The sequence below is a fragment of the Centropristis striata genome, chromosome 20 (assembly GCF_030273125.1).
Source record: "Centropristis striata isolate RG_2023a ecotype Rhode Island chromosome 20, C.striata_1.0, whole genome shotgun sequence".
Lineage (NCBI taxonomy): Eukaryota > Metazoa > Chordata > Actinopteri > Perciformes > Serranidae > Centropristis > Centropristis striata.
The window spans coordinates 34,037,116-34,054,361 of record NC_081536.1 but is presented as its reverse complement, the minus strand read 5'-3'; the positions used below and the strand labels follow the sequence as shown (position 1 = coordinate 34,054,361).

Sequence of the window (17,246 nt, the reverse complement as noted above, 5' to 3'; positions counted from 1 at the left end):
TGTGGGAGTATGGCTGTATGTGTGTGTGTGTGTGTGTGTGTGTGAGTGAGTGTTTCTGTGTGTGGGAGTATGGCTGTGTGTGTGCCCTGTGGGTCTCTATGGGACCACAGGTCCTTTAAAAATTGCTAAAACATGTTAAAAAAAACAAAAAAAACACTTTTTTTCATGAGAAAAAAATCATGAGGAAAGTTGACATTTATTTTATCTAGATGCAGAGGGGAATAATTGCTGAAAATTTCAAGCAAATTTATGAAAGTTGACCTATAATAATGGTACAACAAAAATGATTTCAGTCCACCAACCACCAGGGGGCAGGGCCCTTTTTCTCCCCTCAAAAAAGCCTGGTTGCTGATTGGATAGAACACTTAGCGGGATGTGACGTAGAACTCGACACCACAACAACATGCAACATTTGTAAAAGTCAGCGAAGCAGTGTTGACAACTTATCGACTTTGTTGCTATATTTCGCGACTTTTCAGACCCCCTTAGAGACTATTTTTCAAAAAAGCGACTGGCAACAAATCCAGCAACTTTTTCTGGTGTTATTGGAGACTTTTGGAGACTCGTTCTTACTCTTCTTAACGAGCCGCTGGGCCGGTTGCTCTTCTTAACGAGCCACGGGGCCGAATGCTCTTCTTAACGAGTCGCGGGGGCCGATGGCTAGTTAAGAAGAGTAAGAACGAGTCGAATCGGCACAGTCCTCCAGCAGCAGTCTCTCCCAGCTGCAGAGCCGGAGTTGATGTTAACCCTTTTAGCATCCAGTCTGCAAATTGCTAACAGGCTAACAGTTAGCTCTGTAGCAGTACAGTGTGTATGTGCTGCTACACTCTGTGTTCACACTAAAAACTGTTCCTATTGTTTGTTTTAAAGTAGTGCAATAAAAATACAGATGTTTTCCCTAACATGATGAATATTCGTGATTAATAATTGTGATAACAATATTGATCAAAACTAATCGTGATTATCATTTTGGCCATAATCGTGCAGCCCTACTCAAAGATTTTAGGTATTCACCAGTCCAAAGTTAGACAAATTATCCACAAATTGAGATGGTAGTAGCGGTGGAGAGCACATTGGCAATGTTTTCAGCCATATGCTGCTCTGGCATTGCTCTGGTCTTGTCGTAGTTTTGCATGTAACGACAAGTGATTGTAACATATGATTCTGTTGTCATCGCTGTCCATGAATCAGTGGTCAAAGACGGATTTTCCATATTCGTTAACAGACTTCGCGGCTCACTTGTTTGTCATCAAAAAGTTTCTCAAGTCTTGTTGTAATTGTTTTTCTTGATGGGACTGAGAACTCTGGCGCAACAAATGCCATCACACTCCAAAAACCCTCAAGGAACCTTCAACGAAGCTGATGAGAGCGTGTCTTTTTCAATCATCTTTGAGACGAGGGACGCCGTTTGCTCCATACGTCTGTCATCACATGTACGTCTTCTGGTGGAAAAGCTCGCAATTGACTGTTGCTGTGACAACGGCCCGCCGCTTTCACCCGGGTGCTTTGCTCTCATATGAGAGTGCATGGCTGAAGTGAAAACAGAGGTTCACATTGTACCTCTGTTTCATTTGGGGGTTTTTTAATAGCTCCACATGGAACTTTTTGACGGCTGCTGCAGGAATCCCTCCATCGTGTCTTCTCCTCAGTTTGTTTCTTCTTCTACAGCTTGGCATCTAGTCCCCCACACTGTATCATCAAATGCTACGCTGCCCCCGTGTGGAAGGCACCAGTAATACAACTTTTTTTTTCCAGATATGATGAACTATTCGATTTTCTATGATTTAACGACTATTCGAAGATTCGAAAATCAATGCCCATCCCTATGACTTACTTGGTTTTACTTCACTAAACTTTCACCTGACTAGAGGTTTAACCAGCCAGGGGGAACTGGAAACACCTGTTTGGGTTTACTCCGCAGAGTATCTAGTCTCTCCAGGTGTATCTGGGTCTCTGTACCTTGTAGTGGTTGCACTGCTGCGGGCTGCCGTTGACCTGGTAGTACTCGACGAGTCTCTCAGCCAGAGCGATGCGTCTCAGCAGGTTCTCGATGAATCGCTGGATTCGAACTTTACCGCACGTCTCCTGACGCGCCGCCGCTTCCAGGAACTTCTGGATGGTTATCACCTCCCTGGAGGACACAAAGGAAATATTTTTACCAGGGAATTTCCAATTAGATTGACAAACTTTGAAATAAATTAAAAAAAAAACACATATTTTTTTACTTTAAATTAGTTGGATTTTCAAATTAAATTCTGATAATGTTTCCTGATTTTAATTTATTTTTATTTCAATAAAATGTATGAAGGAAAGTCAAATAAAAATAAAATGTGTCTAAAGTCTGTGTTAATATAAATAAATATCAGAAAAAATGTGTAAAGAAAATAATACAGCAATAAATAAGTTGGAAAAGCAATTGAATAAATATATTCCAAAATAAATGTAAAATAAATAAAAAATAAAAGGCAAAAATAAAGTAAAAATTATTTAAAAATGTATTAATTAAATGTAAAATTAATAAAATTAAATAAACACATGTAAAATTAATAAGAAAATGAAAAATAAATGAAAAATAAATGAAAATAAAATCATGAAAAATAAATGTAAAATTAATTTAAAAAATTGAATAAATATTAAATTAATAAAAAAATAATTAATGAAAACAAATGTAAAATAAATGTAAAATGAATTATGAATAAATCCATGTAAAATAAATAAAAAATAAATAAATAAAAATCATGAAAAATAAATGTACAATTTATAAAAAAATGTTTATATGTAAAATAAATTAAAAATTAAAAAAAACATGAAAAATAAATGTAAAATGTATTTTAAGAAAAAGTTAATAAATGTAAAATAAATAAATAAATAAAAATCATGAAAAATAAATGCAAAATTTATTTTTTTTTAAAGTTAATACATGTAAAATAAATTAAAAATAATAAAAACAGAAGTACATTTTTTGGGTTTACCTCTCTCGTCTCTCCAGCTCATTCTCCGAGGCGTTGAGCTGCTCCCTCAGCGCGGCGATCACCATGACAGCCACGTCCACCTGCCGGCTCAGCGACCTCTCCCTGTCGGCGACCTCCTGCCTCTCCTGCGCCAGGTGCTGCGAGTGGGCGCGCTCACACAGCAGCTCCGTGTCGGTCTGGGCCAGCTCCGTGCTCACCTTGGCCAGCCGGCGCTGCATGGTGCTGTCGGCCGCCCGCAGGATGCTCGCCAGCCGCCGCCGCACCGCCGCCGAGGCCGCCGCCGTCTCCAGACCGGAGTACGAGTTCTGCTCTGGTGGCGACAGCGAAGGAGACGAGTTACAGCAATGATTGATGTGATCATCAGGATTATCAACATACAGTGAAACACTGAAAAGTATGGGGTTTTTTTAAACGAAAAGGGCCAAAAATCCACCGTTAGAAAGAAACTGTAAAAACAGGCATTATCGTCAGAGTTTGAACTTTCCGACAGTCCTTGAACGGATCATCTGTTATGAAAGTTTTTTTATAAAAAGTGACCAAAACTTGTGTTAAAATGTTGATATTTGTGTCAGAATCTCTTTATTCTACAGAGAGTAAAGAGGCTGTTTACACAGAGCAGAGAGGAGAGGACAGGAGAGGCTGGAAACATTACAATACTTCAATATGTACAATATGTGGACTATTTTTTGGTAAATGTTTAGGTATTTTTGCATCTTTTTTGGTCATTTTGGGAAATTTTATGTCTTGTTTTGGTAATTATGTGTCTTTTTCGGAAATTTTGTCTGTCACGTGACAAATGAAAGTTTGTTTACACAGAGCAGAGAGGAGAGGACAGGAGAGGCTGTTTACACAGAGCAGAGAGGAGAGGACAGGAGAGGCTGTTTACACAGAGCAGAGAGGAGAGGACAGGAGAGGCTGGAAACAGGACAATACTTCAATTTGTACAATATGTGGAGAAAACTGTTTTTGTTCATTTTATATCTTTTTCTTTATTTTATGCCTTTTTATTGGTCATTTTACATCTTTTTGTTCATATTACGTCTTTTTGGGGGGGAGGGTTCAGTTTTTTTTGTTAATTTTAAGTTCTTTTTGTTCATGTTTCTTTGAAGTCATTTTATGTCCTTTCTGTAATTTTGTGTCTTTTTTGGTAATTTTAGGGGAATTTATCTGACATCCATTTTTGATTTCTGGTTTCTGTCATTCTAACTGTGTTATTCTTTTTGAGTTGTTCTGATTATGCTGATTCCACAGAGCTGCAGGACTTAAAGACTTATAGAGATTTTATATGTTGCAGTGAAACACAAAGACACAGAGAGTTGAATGTAGAAAGAGCAACAAAGCACCCTGAAACTGCTCGTTGGGGTTCAGAGGGTGAACATAAGAACAAACCAAACAAAACAAACTTTGCTCCAAAAAGTAAAGTAAGAAAATGAACCTGAACGCACCGACCAGGTCCCGGTCCAAGTCCAGGTCGGGGTCCGGTGTCGGTCCGAGAGGAGCCGGAGACAGGAACGGGAGATGGTGGTGGTTGATGTGATGGTGACACACAGCGGACTTTTTGGCGGACGATTCCTCGTTTCTTCTTTCATCTCTCTCTTCACCTTCGTCGTCATCCTCCTCTTCTCCTACATCTTCGTCTTCCGTCTCCACCTCGTCCTCCTCTTCATCCTCCTCCTCGTCCTCCTCCTCGGCCTGCGTGCCCACCCCGACGCTCTGAGTGCGCCTCCTCACCGAGCCGTAGGAGTGGAGGTAGCCGCTGTCCCTGCTGTCGCTGAGGGAGCGGACGTGCGGCGGGCGGCCGGCGCCCTGCTGGCCGCGGCGGGTCGGGAGGCTCATGTCGTGCCAGGGGATGGCCGCCGTCAGCGGGTCGGGGAGCTTCCCAGTGATGCTGAAGCCGCCGGAGGTGACGTCAGGCGCGCGGTATGAGTGGCGGTACTCCAGGTGCGCGCGGAGCGAGGCCAGGCTGCGGAAGCGCTCCTGCTCGCCGCAGCGGGGGCAGCGGAACGGGAGGTCGCAGGAGGTGACGGTGACGGCGCCGCAGGCCTGGCCGTTCCTCTCCAAGAGGAAAGAACCAGAACCTCTGGAGCACAACTTCTGCTGCATCACTCAACACCTGGAGCCAGAGAAACAGAGAGGACACAGATATATCTTAACAATAGAAGAATTTAAGAACAGTATTTTAAAAGTGATACCCTGACCTCTGACCTCAAGTTTTCTGAATAAAAAAGTTGTTCTGTGGGTACCCACGAGTCCCTTTACTGACATGCCCACTTTATGCTGATGACATAGCCACTTTATGTTGATAACCCACAAATCACTTGGTGGTTTCAGCAGGTGTGAGTGATGGTGACTCCAGTCGGAGGCTGTTCAGAGCAGGCGCTTTAACCAGCCAAACCACAGCGCCTCTACCTAACTGTTTTTTGTGCCGAATGCTAAACAACATGTCCTTTTCAGACATGTTGCGTTCACATGATAGCTTTTGTTTGACTATTGCTATTTTTGTTTTGATTATTCTCATTGGATTTGTTTGTTTTTGAGTTTACTTTGTTGTGTTACTCGCACATGTTCGAAATAAAAAAGCTGAACTGAACTGAACCAGGTATGAGGTCACGATGATCTCCTGCTGCCAGTAGCAGCCACTCTACCATTTTGGCAACACTGCTGAGAGTCAAACTGCATTAATAGTTCATGGTTGTCACAAACACAACACGACACACCTGAGCTTGTCTCATGGCACACTGTTTGGGAACCACTGGCCTAGAGGTTAGGAATCGACTGCCTGCTCAGTAAGTCATAATAATGAAGACCAGTGAGCCTTTATTGCTACCGCCATCCAACAGAGGCTTTATATAGAACGTCACCACAGGAAGGAAACGCTGCAGAGGAGTAGAAAAACGGAAATTAACTTGTGAGGTTTTGTTGGTGAGAAAAGAGACTGCTGTTCTCATTAGCAGACATGGAGACTCTGTGGAGGGTTGTGTTGCTGTTGGTGGTGCTGGACTTCACTCTCACTCAAATTAACCCGACGTACGTGAAGAACGGCGGGACACTGACGCTGGACCTGACGCCTCCTCCGGCGGACCGGATCACCAACATCCTGTGGAAGTTTAACGCTGATCTGGTGGCTGAGTGGGTGGAAACTCCTCCAGTTCCTCTGTTTTATTTCGGCCCCTTTGAAGGCCGATCCACCCTGGACATAACCACTGGACGTCTGGAGATCAACAGCATGACTACAACCGACTCTGGGTGGTACACAGTGGAGGTCAACAACAGGGTCCACAGTACGCGTTACAATGTTAAGGTGATTGAAGAGGTCCCCAAGCCCAGGGTGGAGGTGAAACCTCTGGCTTATGGCCCAGAATCAGAGTCCCTGGACTCTGGGTCCTGGTTCTAGGGTCTGTGGTGAGATCTTTGGCCATCTTGGCCCTCTTGGTGGCTGTTGTCTACGTCGTGTGGCTGAACAGAGAGACGGTCAGTAAACTGAGGCGTCCGTGTCGCAGCAGAAAAGGTGAAGAAGATGCAGCTTCATATGTTAATGATGATTACCAGAATCAATTATGAAGCAACATTTCCTTTATTGTAGCTTTTTTCAAAACAGCTTTGCATAAGTCATTTAAAGCTTTTGCTTTGCATTATTTTTATCATGAATCCATCAAACATGTTGTTCCTTCTTGTTTCCACAGACATAGTTAACAATATTGGAAATTAGATATTATTGCAGATGCTGAATATGAGAAATATAATCAAATGTTGCCTGAGATTTAATATACCATCATTTTATATTGTAACCTGTTTGAAAGTTGCCAAACAAATAAAAAGGAAAATCATGGTCATAACTGCAATTGTGTTGATATATTGTTATTATTAAGATGTTGGGAAACTTGTTATAAACTGAACTCATGTATAATAGAAGTTTTTCACTCACTCTGTGTAAAAGAGGAAGTCTATAAATAAGAAAGACACAGAGACACACTGACTATCGTGAAAGCAGAAGAGCAATAAACAGGATGTCAAAAAACTTTGACGTCGTCACATGTAACAAAGAGACGAAGTAGCAGGGCTACAGAACCATTAAAAGGTTGGTGAGATACTGGGATCATATAAAAGTAGAGGATGTCAAGAATCCATCTGTGGCTGTGATATCTTGTCAGGAAGGAGGTGAAATGGTTCAAAAGATAGATTAAAACTTACACAGCCATTTTCAGTAGGGTCCCTTGACCTCTGACCTAAAGATATCCCAATGAAAATGTGTTCTATGGGTACTCACAAGTCTCCTCTTGACGGACATGCCAACTTTCTGCTGATATCATGCAGTAAATGTGTTATTGTGTCCTGTGGGAAGGAGGTGAAGTGACGCTCCAAAGTTAGGCTACATTCTAGCCATTTTTGGCCTGAGCGCTGACCTCGAGATGTCTTTACAGACATGCCCACTTTATGCAAATTTCATGCAGTTAGGGCAGAAATCATGCCGAGTTTTTCTCATGAACTACAAATGTGTTATTGTGTCCTCTTGTGTGTGAATCTTTGTGCATCCTGGGGTCCCTAAACAGTCGGTGAGCTGCATAAATGGGGCCATAAATCTACTAAATGTCAAAAGTTTCTAAAACCAAATCACAGCATGGATTCTACTCTGCTGTTGTTATCTGTGTCTGAATGTGGGATTCTGGAGAGATTTTGACCATTTTTATGTAACAAAATGGCATTAAGCCAAAATTGCCACAACATCTTATGAAATATCATCTCATCACATGCTTCCTTCTGTTCTTAGCCCTTATAACGCTAAACTTTTAACATTTGAATAAGCGCCTAACCAAAACACAATCCTTATGACAGACTTATGACTAGAATACCAATAAAAATTAATCAGTTCATTTGAAAGCACAGCAAAGAATTTCAAAGAAACATTACATGGGTGATTCTCATGAACATGGTACAGCTCATAGCAAAAATCCAAGAGCATTGAATACATATTTCTTCGACCCTTTAATCTATTTTAATTTTTTATGTATTTTCTGACATTTTTAGAGACACTGTGAGAAAAAAAAAAAAATTACCTAACACATTTTTAAATAGATATAAAAGGTTTTGTTATTTAGGCTTTTTTGGGGGGAAAAAACAATTTCTAATGTTAATTTGTTGTGACATATTCTGTTTATATATCTGTTATAATAGCCATTATTGAAGGAAACAATAATAACACCACCATAACATCTAGCTCCAAACTTATGAATGGTAACGAATATAAAATAGCTGAAATATTATTCCTGTAATGAAATATATCAACATATAGCTTTAGATTGTGTAATCTCTCAATATGAATTTATGTACTTTTAACTAGAAAAAGACTCCAATACAAGTAAAACTCCTGCCTGGAGTATTATTACAGTATAATATTACTATTTTTACTTAAATAAAGGATCTGAACACTTTTTCCACCATTATAATAATTTATTTTGGCTTCTTTAGGGGAAGAAAACTATTTCTAATGTTAATTTAATGTGAAACATACTGTTTTATCTCAAACTTCTGAATGGTAATATATATAAAATAGCTGAAATATAATTCCTAAAATTAAATATATCAACATGTAGCTTTAAAAGGTGTAATTTCTCAATATGAATTAAAGCCCAGAGGACAGCCTCATTAATAAAACAGAATACAGTTTAATTTACGTTAATCTATAATAAATGAAAAATCATTGTAGTCCTGTATCAAAATAAAAATAACCTTTACCTTACCCATTATTGAAGGAAACAATAGTAATAATAATAATAATAATAATAATAATAATAATAATAATTTATTTTGGCTTCTTTTGGGGTCAAAAAAGTATTTCTATTTCATCATTGAAGGAAACAACAACAATAATAATAATCATCATAATAGTAATAATAATAATAATTTTAAACATTTCTTTTGGCTTCTTTTGGGGGTTAAAAAACGATTTATTATGTTAATTTGTTGTGAAATATACTGTTTTAGACCTGTTATAGTAGCCATTATTGAAGGAAACAATAATATAATAACATAATAATATAATAATAACACCACCAAAACATCTGACTCCAAACTTCTGAATGGTAATGTGAATAAAATAGCTGAAATATAATTCCTATAATGAAATATATCAACATATAGCTGTAAAATGTGTAATTTGTAATATGAATTAAAGCCCAGAGGACAGCCTCATTAATAAAACAGAATACAGTTTAATTTACGTTAATCTATAATAAATTAAAAATCATTGTAGTCCTGTATCAAAAAATGAAATAACCTTTACCTTACCCATTATTGAAGGAAACAATAGTAATAATAATAATAATAATAATAATAATTTATTTTGGCTTCTTTTGGGGTTAAAAAAGTATTTCTATTTCATCATTGAAGGAAACAACAACAATAATAATAATCATCATAATAGTAATAATAATAATAATTTTAAACATTTCTTTTGGCTTCTTTTGGGGGTTAAAAAACGATTTATTATGTTAATTTGTTGTGAAATATACTGTTTTAGACCTGTTATAATAGCCATTATTGAAGGAAAAAATAATATAATAACATAATAATATAATAATAACACCACCAAAACATCTGACTCCAAACTTCTGAATGGTAATGTGAATAAAATAGCTTAAAAACAATTCCTATAATGAAATATATCAACATATAGCTTTAAAATGTGTAATTTGTAACATGAATGAAAGCCCAGAGGAGAGCCTGGAGGCAGCAGGTGTCCTGAACAGGTGTTCTCCCCACAAATTAAACAGAAAACTGTTTATTTTACATGAATTATTATCAGTTTCTTAACCGAGTAACAGTTTGATCCACAACACCTGGTTAGCATCATTAGCCTATTAGCGGCTAGCTCCATGCTAACGCTAGCCACCGTTAGCTAACAGAAAACACCCGCTGAATGACTATTACCGGGCGGAGCGCCGGTACCGGGCGGCTGGCCCCGGTCCACCGGGCCACCGGGCCACCGGGCGGGGCGGGAGGAGGAGCGGCTCACCGTTAGTGTCTGCAGGTGTCATGTCGCAGCTGGAGCATGATGTCATTCAACCGGAGACTCAGCCGTTAGCTTAGCAACCGTTAGCTTAGCAACCGTTACCACGGCGCCACAACATCTCCCTGTCCGGTGCAACCTTTCACAATAAAACCTGGACGGTAAGTGTGGGATTCTCACTTCCGGTCCAAATTTAAAATAAATGAAGGAATAAATAAAAAGAAGCTTTTTGCTCGATTTTTATTGTTTTTATTGGTTTGTTTTTTCTCAGTGCTGGAAGTATATGTACGTGTGTATTTTTAATATTGTGAAAATTATGGTAATAATGACAATAATAATAATGATAATTATAATAATAATAACAATAATAATATTAAATTACGTATTTTTTTCTTTTTTTCAGTGCTGGAAATTTTTGTATGTGTGTGTTTGTATGTTACATAATTATTATTTATATCATAAAAAAAATACTACTAATAATATTATTATCATTAATATTATTGTTGCTGTTGTTGTTGTTATTATTATTATTGTTGATAAAGTATTATATATTAATACAATATATATTAATGTATATCATATATAATCCGTTAGCTTAGCAACCGTTACCACGGCGCCACAACATCTCCCTGTCCGGTGCAACCTTTCACAATAAAACCTGGACCGTAAGTGTGGGATTCTCACTTCCGGTCCAAATTTAAAATAAATGAAGGAATGAATAAAAAGAAGCTTTTTGCTTGATTTTTATTGTTTTTATTGTTTGTTTTTTTCCTCAGTGCTGGAAGTATATGTACGTGTGGGTTTGTGTAAAAAGCATTTTTAATATTGTGAAAATTATGGTAAAAATAACAATAATAATAATGATCGTAATAATAATAATAATAATAATAATAACAATAATAATATTAAATTACGTATTTTATTCTTTATTTCAGTGCTGGAAATTTTTGTATGTGTGTGTTTGTATGTTACATAATTATTATTTATATCATAAAATAATACAACTAATAATATTATTATCATTAATACCATTGTTGCTGTTGTTGTTATTATTATTATTGATGATAAAGTATTATATATTAATACAATATACATTAATGTATATCATATATAAAATCCGTTAGTTTAGCAACCGTTACCACGGAGCAACGACAACTCCGCGTCCGGTCCGCCCCTTCACAATAAAACATGTACAGGAGAAAATGGGATTCTCACTGCCGGTCCGTATTAAAAATAAATAAATAAATGAATAAAAATAATATTTTTTTAATTGATTTTTATTATTTTTATTATTTTTTCTCAGTGCTGGAAGTATATGTACGTGTGTGTTTGTGTAAAAATTATTTTTAATATTGTGAAAATTATGGTAATAATAACAATAATAATAATAATAATAATGATAATAATAATGATCGTAATTATAATAATAATAACAATAATAATATTAAATTACGTATTTTATTCTTTTTTTCAGTGCTGGAAATTTTTGTATGTGTGTGTTTGTATGTTACATAATTATTATTTATATCATAAAATAATACTACTAATAATATTATTATCATTAATATTATTGTAGCTGTTGTTGTTGTTATTATTATTATTGTTGATAAAGTATTATATATTAATACAATATATATTAATGTATATCATATATAATCCGTTAGTTTAGCAACCGTTACCACGGCGCCACAACATCTCCCTGTCCGGTGCAACCTTTCACAATAAAACCTGGACCGTAAGTGTGGGATTCTCACTTCCGGTCCAAATTTAAAATAAATGAAGGAATGAATAAATAAAAAGAAGCTTTTTGCTTGATTTTTATTGTTTTTATTGTTTGTTTTTTTCTCAGTGCTGGAAGTATATGTACGTGTGTGTTTGTGTAAAAAGTATTTTTAATATTGTGAAAATTATGGTAATAATAACAATAATAATAATGATCGTAATAATAATAATAATAATAATAACAATAATAATATTAAATTACGTATTTTATTCTTTTTTTCAGTGCTGGAAATTTTTGTATGTGTGTGTTTGTATGTTACATAATTATTATTTATATCATAAAATAATACAACTAATAATATTATTATCATTAATACTATTGTTGCTGTTGTTGTTATTATTATTATTGATGATAAAGTATTATATATTAATACAATATACATTAATGTATATCATATATAATCCGTTAGTTTAGCAACCGTTACCACGGAGCAACGACAACTCCGCGTCCGGTCCGCCCCTTCACAATAAAACATGTACAGGAGAAAATGGGATTCTCACTGCCGGTCCGTATTAAAAATAAATAAATAAATGAATAAAAATAATATTTTTTTAATTGATTTTTATTATTTTTATTATTTTTTCTCAGTGCTGGAAGTATATGTACGTGTGTGTTTGTGTAAAAAGTATTTTTAATATTGTGAAAATTATGGTAATAATAACAACAATAATAATAATAATAATAATAATGATAATAATAATGATCGTAATTATAATAATAATAACAATAATAATATTAAATTACGTATTTTATTCTTTTTTTCAGTGCTGGAAATTTTTGTATGTGTGTGTTTGTATGTTACATAATTATTATTTATATCATAAAATAATACTACTAATAATATTATTATCATTAATATTATTGTTGCTGTTGTTGTTGTTATTATTATTATTGTTGATAAAGTATTATATATTAATACAATATATATTAATGTATATCATATATAATCCGTTAGCTTAGCAACCGTTACCACGGCGCCACAACATCTCCCTGTCCGGTGCAACCTTTCACAATAAAACCTGGACCGTAAGTGTGGGATTCTCACTTCCGGTCCAAATTTAAAATAAATGAAGGAATGAATAAAAAGAAGCTTTTTGCTTGATTTTTATTGTTTTTATTGTTTGTTTTTTTCTCAGTGCTGGAAGTATATGTACGTGTGGGTTTGTGTAAAAAGCATTTTTAATATTGTGAAAATTATGGTAAAAATAACAATAATAATAATGATCGTAATAATAATAATAATAATAATAATAACAATAATAATATTAAATTACGTATTTTATTCTTTATTTCAGTGCTGGAAATTTTTGTATGTGTGTGTTTGTATGTTACATAATTATTATTTATATCATAAAATAATACTACTAATAATATTATTATCATTAATACTATTGTTGCTGTTGATGTTATTATTATTATTGATGATAAAGTATTATATATTAATACAATATACATTAATGTATATCATATATAAAATCCGTTAGTTTAGCAACCGTTACCACGGAGCAACGACAACTCCGCGTCCGGTCCGCCCCTTCACAATAAAACATGTACAGGAGAAAATGGGATTCTCACTGCCGGTCCGTATTAAAAATAAATAAATAAATGAATAAAAATAATATTTTTTTAATTGATTTTATTATTTTTATTATTTTTTCTCAGTGCTGGAAGTATATGTACGTGTGTGTTTGTGTAAAAAGTATTTTTAATATTGTGAAAATTATGGTAATAATAACAATAATAATAATAATAATAATAATGATAATAATGATCGTAATTATAATAATAATAATACAATAATAATATTAAATTACGTATTTTATTCTTTTTTTTCAGTGCTGGAAATTTGTGTATGTGTGTGTTTGTATGTTACATAATAATTATTTATATCATAAAATAATACTACTAATAATATTATTATCATTAATATTATTGTTGCTGTTGTTGTTGTTATTATTATTATTGATGATAAAGTATTATATATTAATACAATATACATGATTATATATATATCATATATAATCCGTTAGTTTAGCAACCGTTACCACGGAGCAACGACAACTCCGCGTCCGGTCCGCCCCTTCACAATAAAACATGTACAGGAGAAAGTGGGATTCTCACTTCCGGTCCGTATTAAAAATAAATAAATAAATGAATAAAAATAATATTTTTTTATTGATTTTTATTCTTTTTATTCTTTTTTTGTCAGTGCTGGAAGTATATGCAAGCAGGAAAATAGAGAAAAGTCAAATAAACGGAGATCAAATCAATGATGTGGAAAAGAGTTTTATTTATTTTTTATCATGTCATTCACATACAGAACAAACAGTGATTGTGTTTAATTAAAACAGCCCAAAATCTGGTCACAGTGTCCTTTCAAAGCCACAGTTTCACAAATAAAATGAGGTTGTGGTGAGTTCAGGTAGCTGCCAGTTTACGGAGAGTTCAGCTGTCGTTGATTTAACAACCTTTAACATTCATGTGACACAATCTGACACTTTAGCTGCATTCAGGTTTTATTTTGGCAGAAAATCACAGAACTGATGAACTCTGGTGTTAAATTAAAACCCGTATGCGTACACTGAGATCACTCTGAATACTCTGCTACCAGCAGGAATTCATAGTCAAATATTTAATTGGAATTAAATTTTGCAATAATATATATTAAAAAAAAACAATTTAGGGGGCCTTGTTAAAAATCAGCAGTGCAGAATTTGAAGAAAATAAAATAAAATTGAAATTATTTTGACTAATATTGCAATTATGGTATGATTATTGGAAAGAATCATTAATGAAAAGTATATATATCATTAAAGAAAGGAAAAGGATTTGTACCAAACAATTTTTTTTTTTCAGTCTGTCGAGTAAAATTTGTAATTTTGCATCTCTGTAGCACCACAATACTTCATCCAAATTATAAAATGTATAATATTTTGCCACCTGTGATGTATTATTTATTTATTGCACTGGTCCATTTAGCAATTTAGATAAAATTCTGATTAATTGTGCAGCCCGAAAACAATTTTTTGTGCATCTTAGTGACAATTATTTATTTCAATTATTTATTATAACACCTATTTTATTATTCGGATGGCATTTTAAAAGTGCCTTTTTCTGATTTAACCACTAGGTGGCGCCAGAGTTCAATAAAACATTCAGGCTGTTGGAGTTTTCTTTATTTTTTATTTGTTTCATATGTTTTTATGCTTTTTTTTAATGCTTTATGTAAAGAACTTTTATGCACTTTTGCACATATTAAAGTCTAAATATGTGTGACTGTTAAAGAGATAGTTCAGAGATGATTCAGTGTTGAGGTATTTTTGTTTTGTTTCCCAGAGTCAGAATTGAATAAATTCATTTTTTATGCATTTGGTGCATCTTTGCTGAGATATTGAGTGTTTATTGGCAAAATTCTTGAATCAAACAAAGCAATTAATTATGTCATAACGTTAAATTTAGACTGAAGGGGAAACAGCTGACCAAAGAGTTTTAAAATCCACCTGTTTTAAGATCAATCTTAACATTTGATATCTGATTTGAAGTGCAAAACCTGCTGATAATTAGTTGGCCGACAGCTGCAGAGAAATATAAGATCTGTGAATCGTTTCTGTTTGTGAGTTTAATTAGACGATCTCCCAGAATGCACTTGTTCCCTTCTTGCTCCCTCTTTATCTTTGAGCCTGGAGAGAAGCCTCCTCCAGCAGCAGGAGGAGCAGCAGGAGGAGGTGCTACTGGCAGTAGAGCTGGTAGTTGAGCTTCTCTCCCAGTCTGGTTCCTGCCAGATGTTTGTTGAAGGCCTGGTCCATCTGGCGGCTCTGTTCTGGACTGAAGTGGTTCTTCCAGTCCCCCACCTCGCCTGCAGGGACGGAAACACAGAAAACATGCAGCTAACTACTCTGCTTTACCTTAAGTTTACTATTTATATTTACATTATAATAATAGTCATTCTGTGTCTTTTGTTGTGTCTTTTTTAGTTATTTTGTGTCTTTTGTTGTGTCTTTTTTTAGTTATTTTGTGTCTTTTTTAGTCATTTTGTTGTGTCTTTTTTTAGTTATTTTGTGTCTTTTTCAGTCATTTTGTGTCTTTTGTTGTGTCTTTTTTTGGTCATTTTGTGTCTTTTTTAGTCATTTTGTGTCTTTCTAAGTCATTTTGTGTCTTTTGTTGTGTCTTTTTTTAGTTATTTTGTGTCTTTTCCAGTCATTTTGTGTCTTTTTTTAGTCATTTTGTGTCTTTTTTTAGTTATTTTGTGTCTTTTTTTAGTCACTTTGTGTCTTTTTGTGTCTTTTGTTGTGTATTTTTAGTCATTTAGTGTGTTTTTGTGTCTTTTTTAGTCATTTTGTGTCTTTTTTTGGTCATTTTGTGTCTTTTTTAGTCATTTTGTGTCTTTCTAAGTCATTTTGTGTCTTTTGTTGTGTCTTTTTTTAGTTATTTTGTGTCTTTTTTTAGTCATTTTGTGTCTTTTTTTAGTTATTTTGTGTCTTTTTTAGTCACTTTGTGTCTTTTTTTGGTCATTTTGTGTCTTTTTTAGTCATTTTGTGTCTTTTGTTGTGTCTTTTTTTAGTCATTTTGTCTTTTTTTAGTTATTTTGTGTCTTTTTTAGTCACTTTGTGTCTTTTGTTGTGTATTTTTAGTCATTTAGTGTGTTTTTGTGTCTTTTTTAGTGATTTTGTCTCTTTTTTTGGTCATTTTGATACTGCTGATGCACATCTTAGTCGACTAAAATACTAAAACATTTTAACATTTGAAGAACACAGATTGATTAGGGCAGTGATACATAGGGACATTTGTTTTATATTTGTATTAAAATTAAAGTAAAGTTATATTCTGCATCTGCACCAAGTCATTAATGATTTTGTGTACTGACAAAACTTTGCTTCACTAAAAAACTAAAGTTTTCAAATTGATTTGGGCCAACACCAGTGATACATTTACATTCAATTATAAAGACACACATATATTATATATTTCTAGATGTGATATCAGAGTGTTTCTCAGCTGTGTGTGTGTGTGTGTGTGTGTGTGTGTGTGTGTGGAGGTTTAAACAGCTGCCAACTGCTCTATCGTCCAATAATTCATATGTTTATCATTGTTTAATCAGCACACAGAGACTGATATTGAATCCACAGCGTGGGAGGATCAGATCCACTTGTTTGTCTTGTGGGTGGATTTTATTCAGCCTTTAATCTTTTTATTCAGCTAAATGACTGAATGACTGGTGAATGCATGACTCCATCAGCTTCAGAGAGTTTTACAGCTGAGTCAGCGGTGGTGAGATGTATGTGCAAACACTGAGAAATAACAAATAATAATCATTAATTATGTTACAATATTACGGAGGGGGATCAGGGTCGGGTAGGAGAAGAAAAATATGAGAAGAGGACATTTATTTTATTATCCAGGTAGCATTCAGGGTCCTTTCTTTGAGAATATGTGGTTGTGTGCAGTGGGTGTTTAGGGGGAGATAGCAGGTCAACTTTAAACATCA

General features: G+C 34.6%; 2 protein-coding genes across 2 annotated transcripts in view; both read right to left on the bottom strand.

The window, feature by feature from the left end:
- The window catches only part of znf365 (zinc finger protein 365), a 38,038-nt gene extending 27,927 nt beyond the window's left edge, over positions 1-10,111 (bottom strand). Inside the window, exons 1-4 of the mRNA XM_059360004.1 lie at positions 9,985-10,111; positions 4,418-5,085; positions 2,973-3,282; positions 1,960-2,131 (exon numbers count right to left, since the gene is read on the bottom strand). Of these exons, the coding sequence (XP_059215987.1) occupies positions 1,960-2,131; positions 2,973-3,282; positions 4,418-5,075 (1,140 nt within the window). The 5' untranslated portion in view covers positions 5,076-5,085; positions 9,985-10,111. The remainder of the gene's footprint in view (positions 1-1,959; positions 2,132-2,972; positions 3,283-4,417; positions 5,086-9,984) is intronic.
- A 5,355-nt stretch (positions 10,112-15,466) lies between these two features.
- Positions 15,467-17,246, bottom strand: part of sult6b1 (sulfotransferase family, cytosolic, 6b, member 1) — an 18,546-nt gene continuing 16,766 nt past the window's right edge. Inside the window, exon 7 of the mRNA XM_059360009.1 lies at positions 15,467-15,617. Within this exon, the coding sequence (XP_059215992.1) occupies positions 15,490-15,617 (128 nt within the window). The 3' untranslated portion in view covers positions 15,467-15,489. The remainder of the gene's footprint in view (positions 15,618-17,246) is intronic.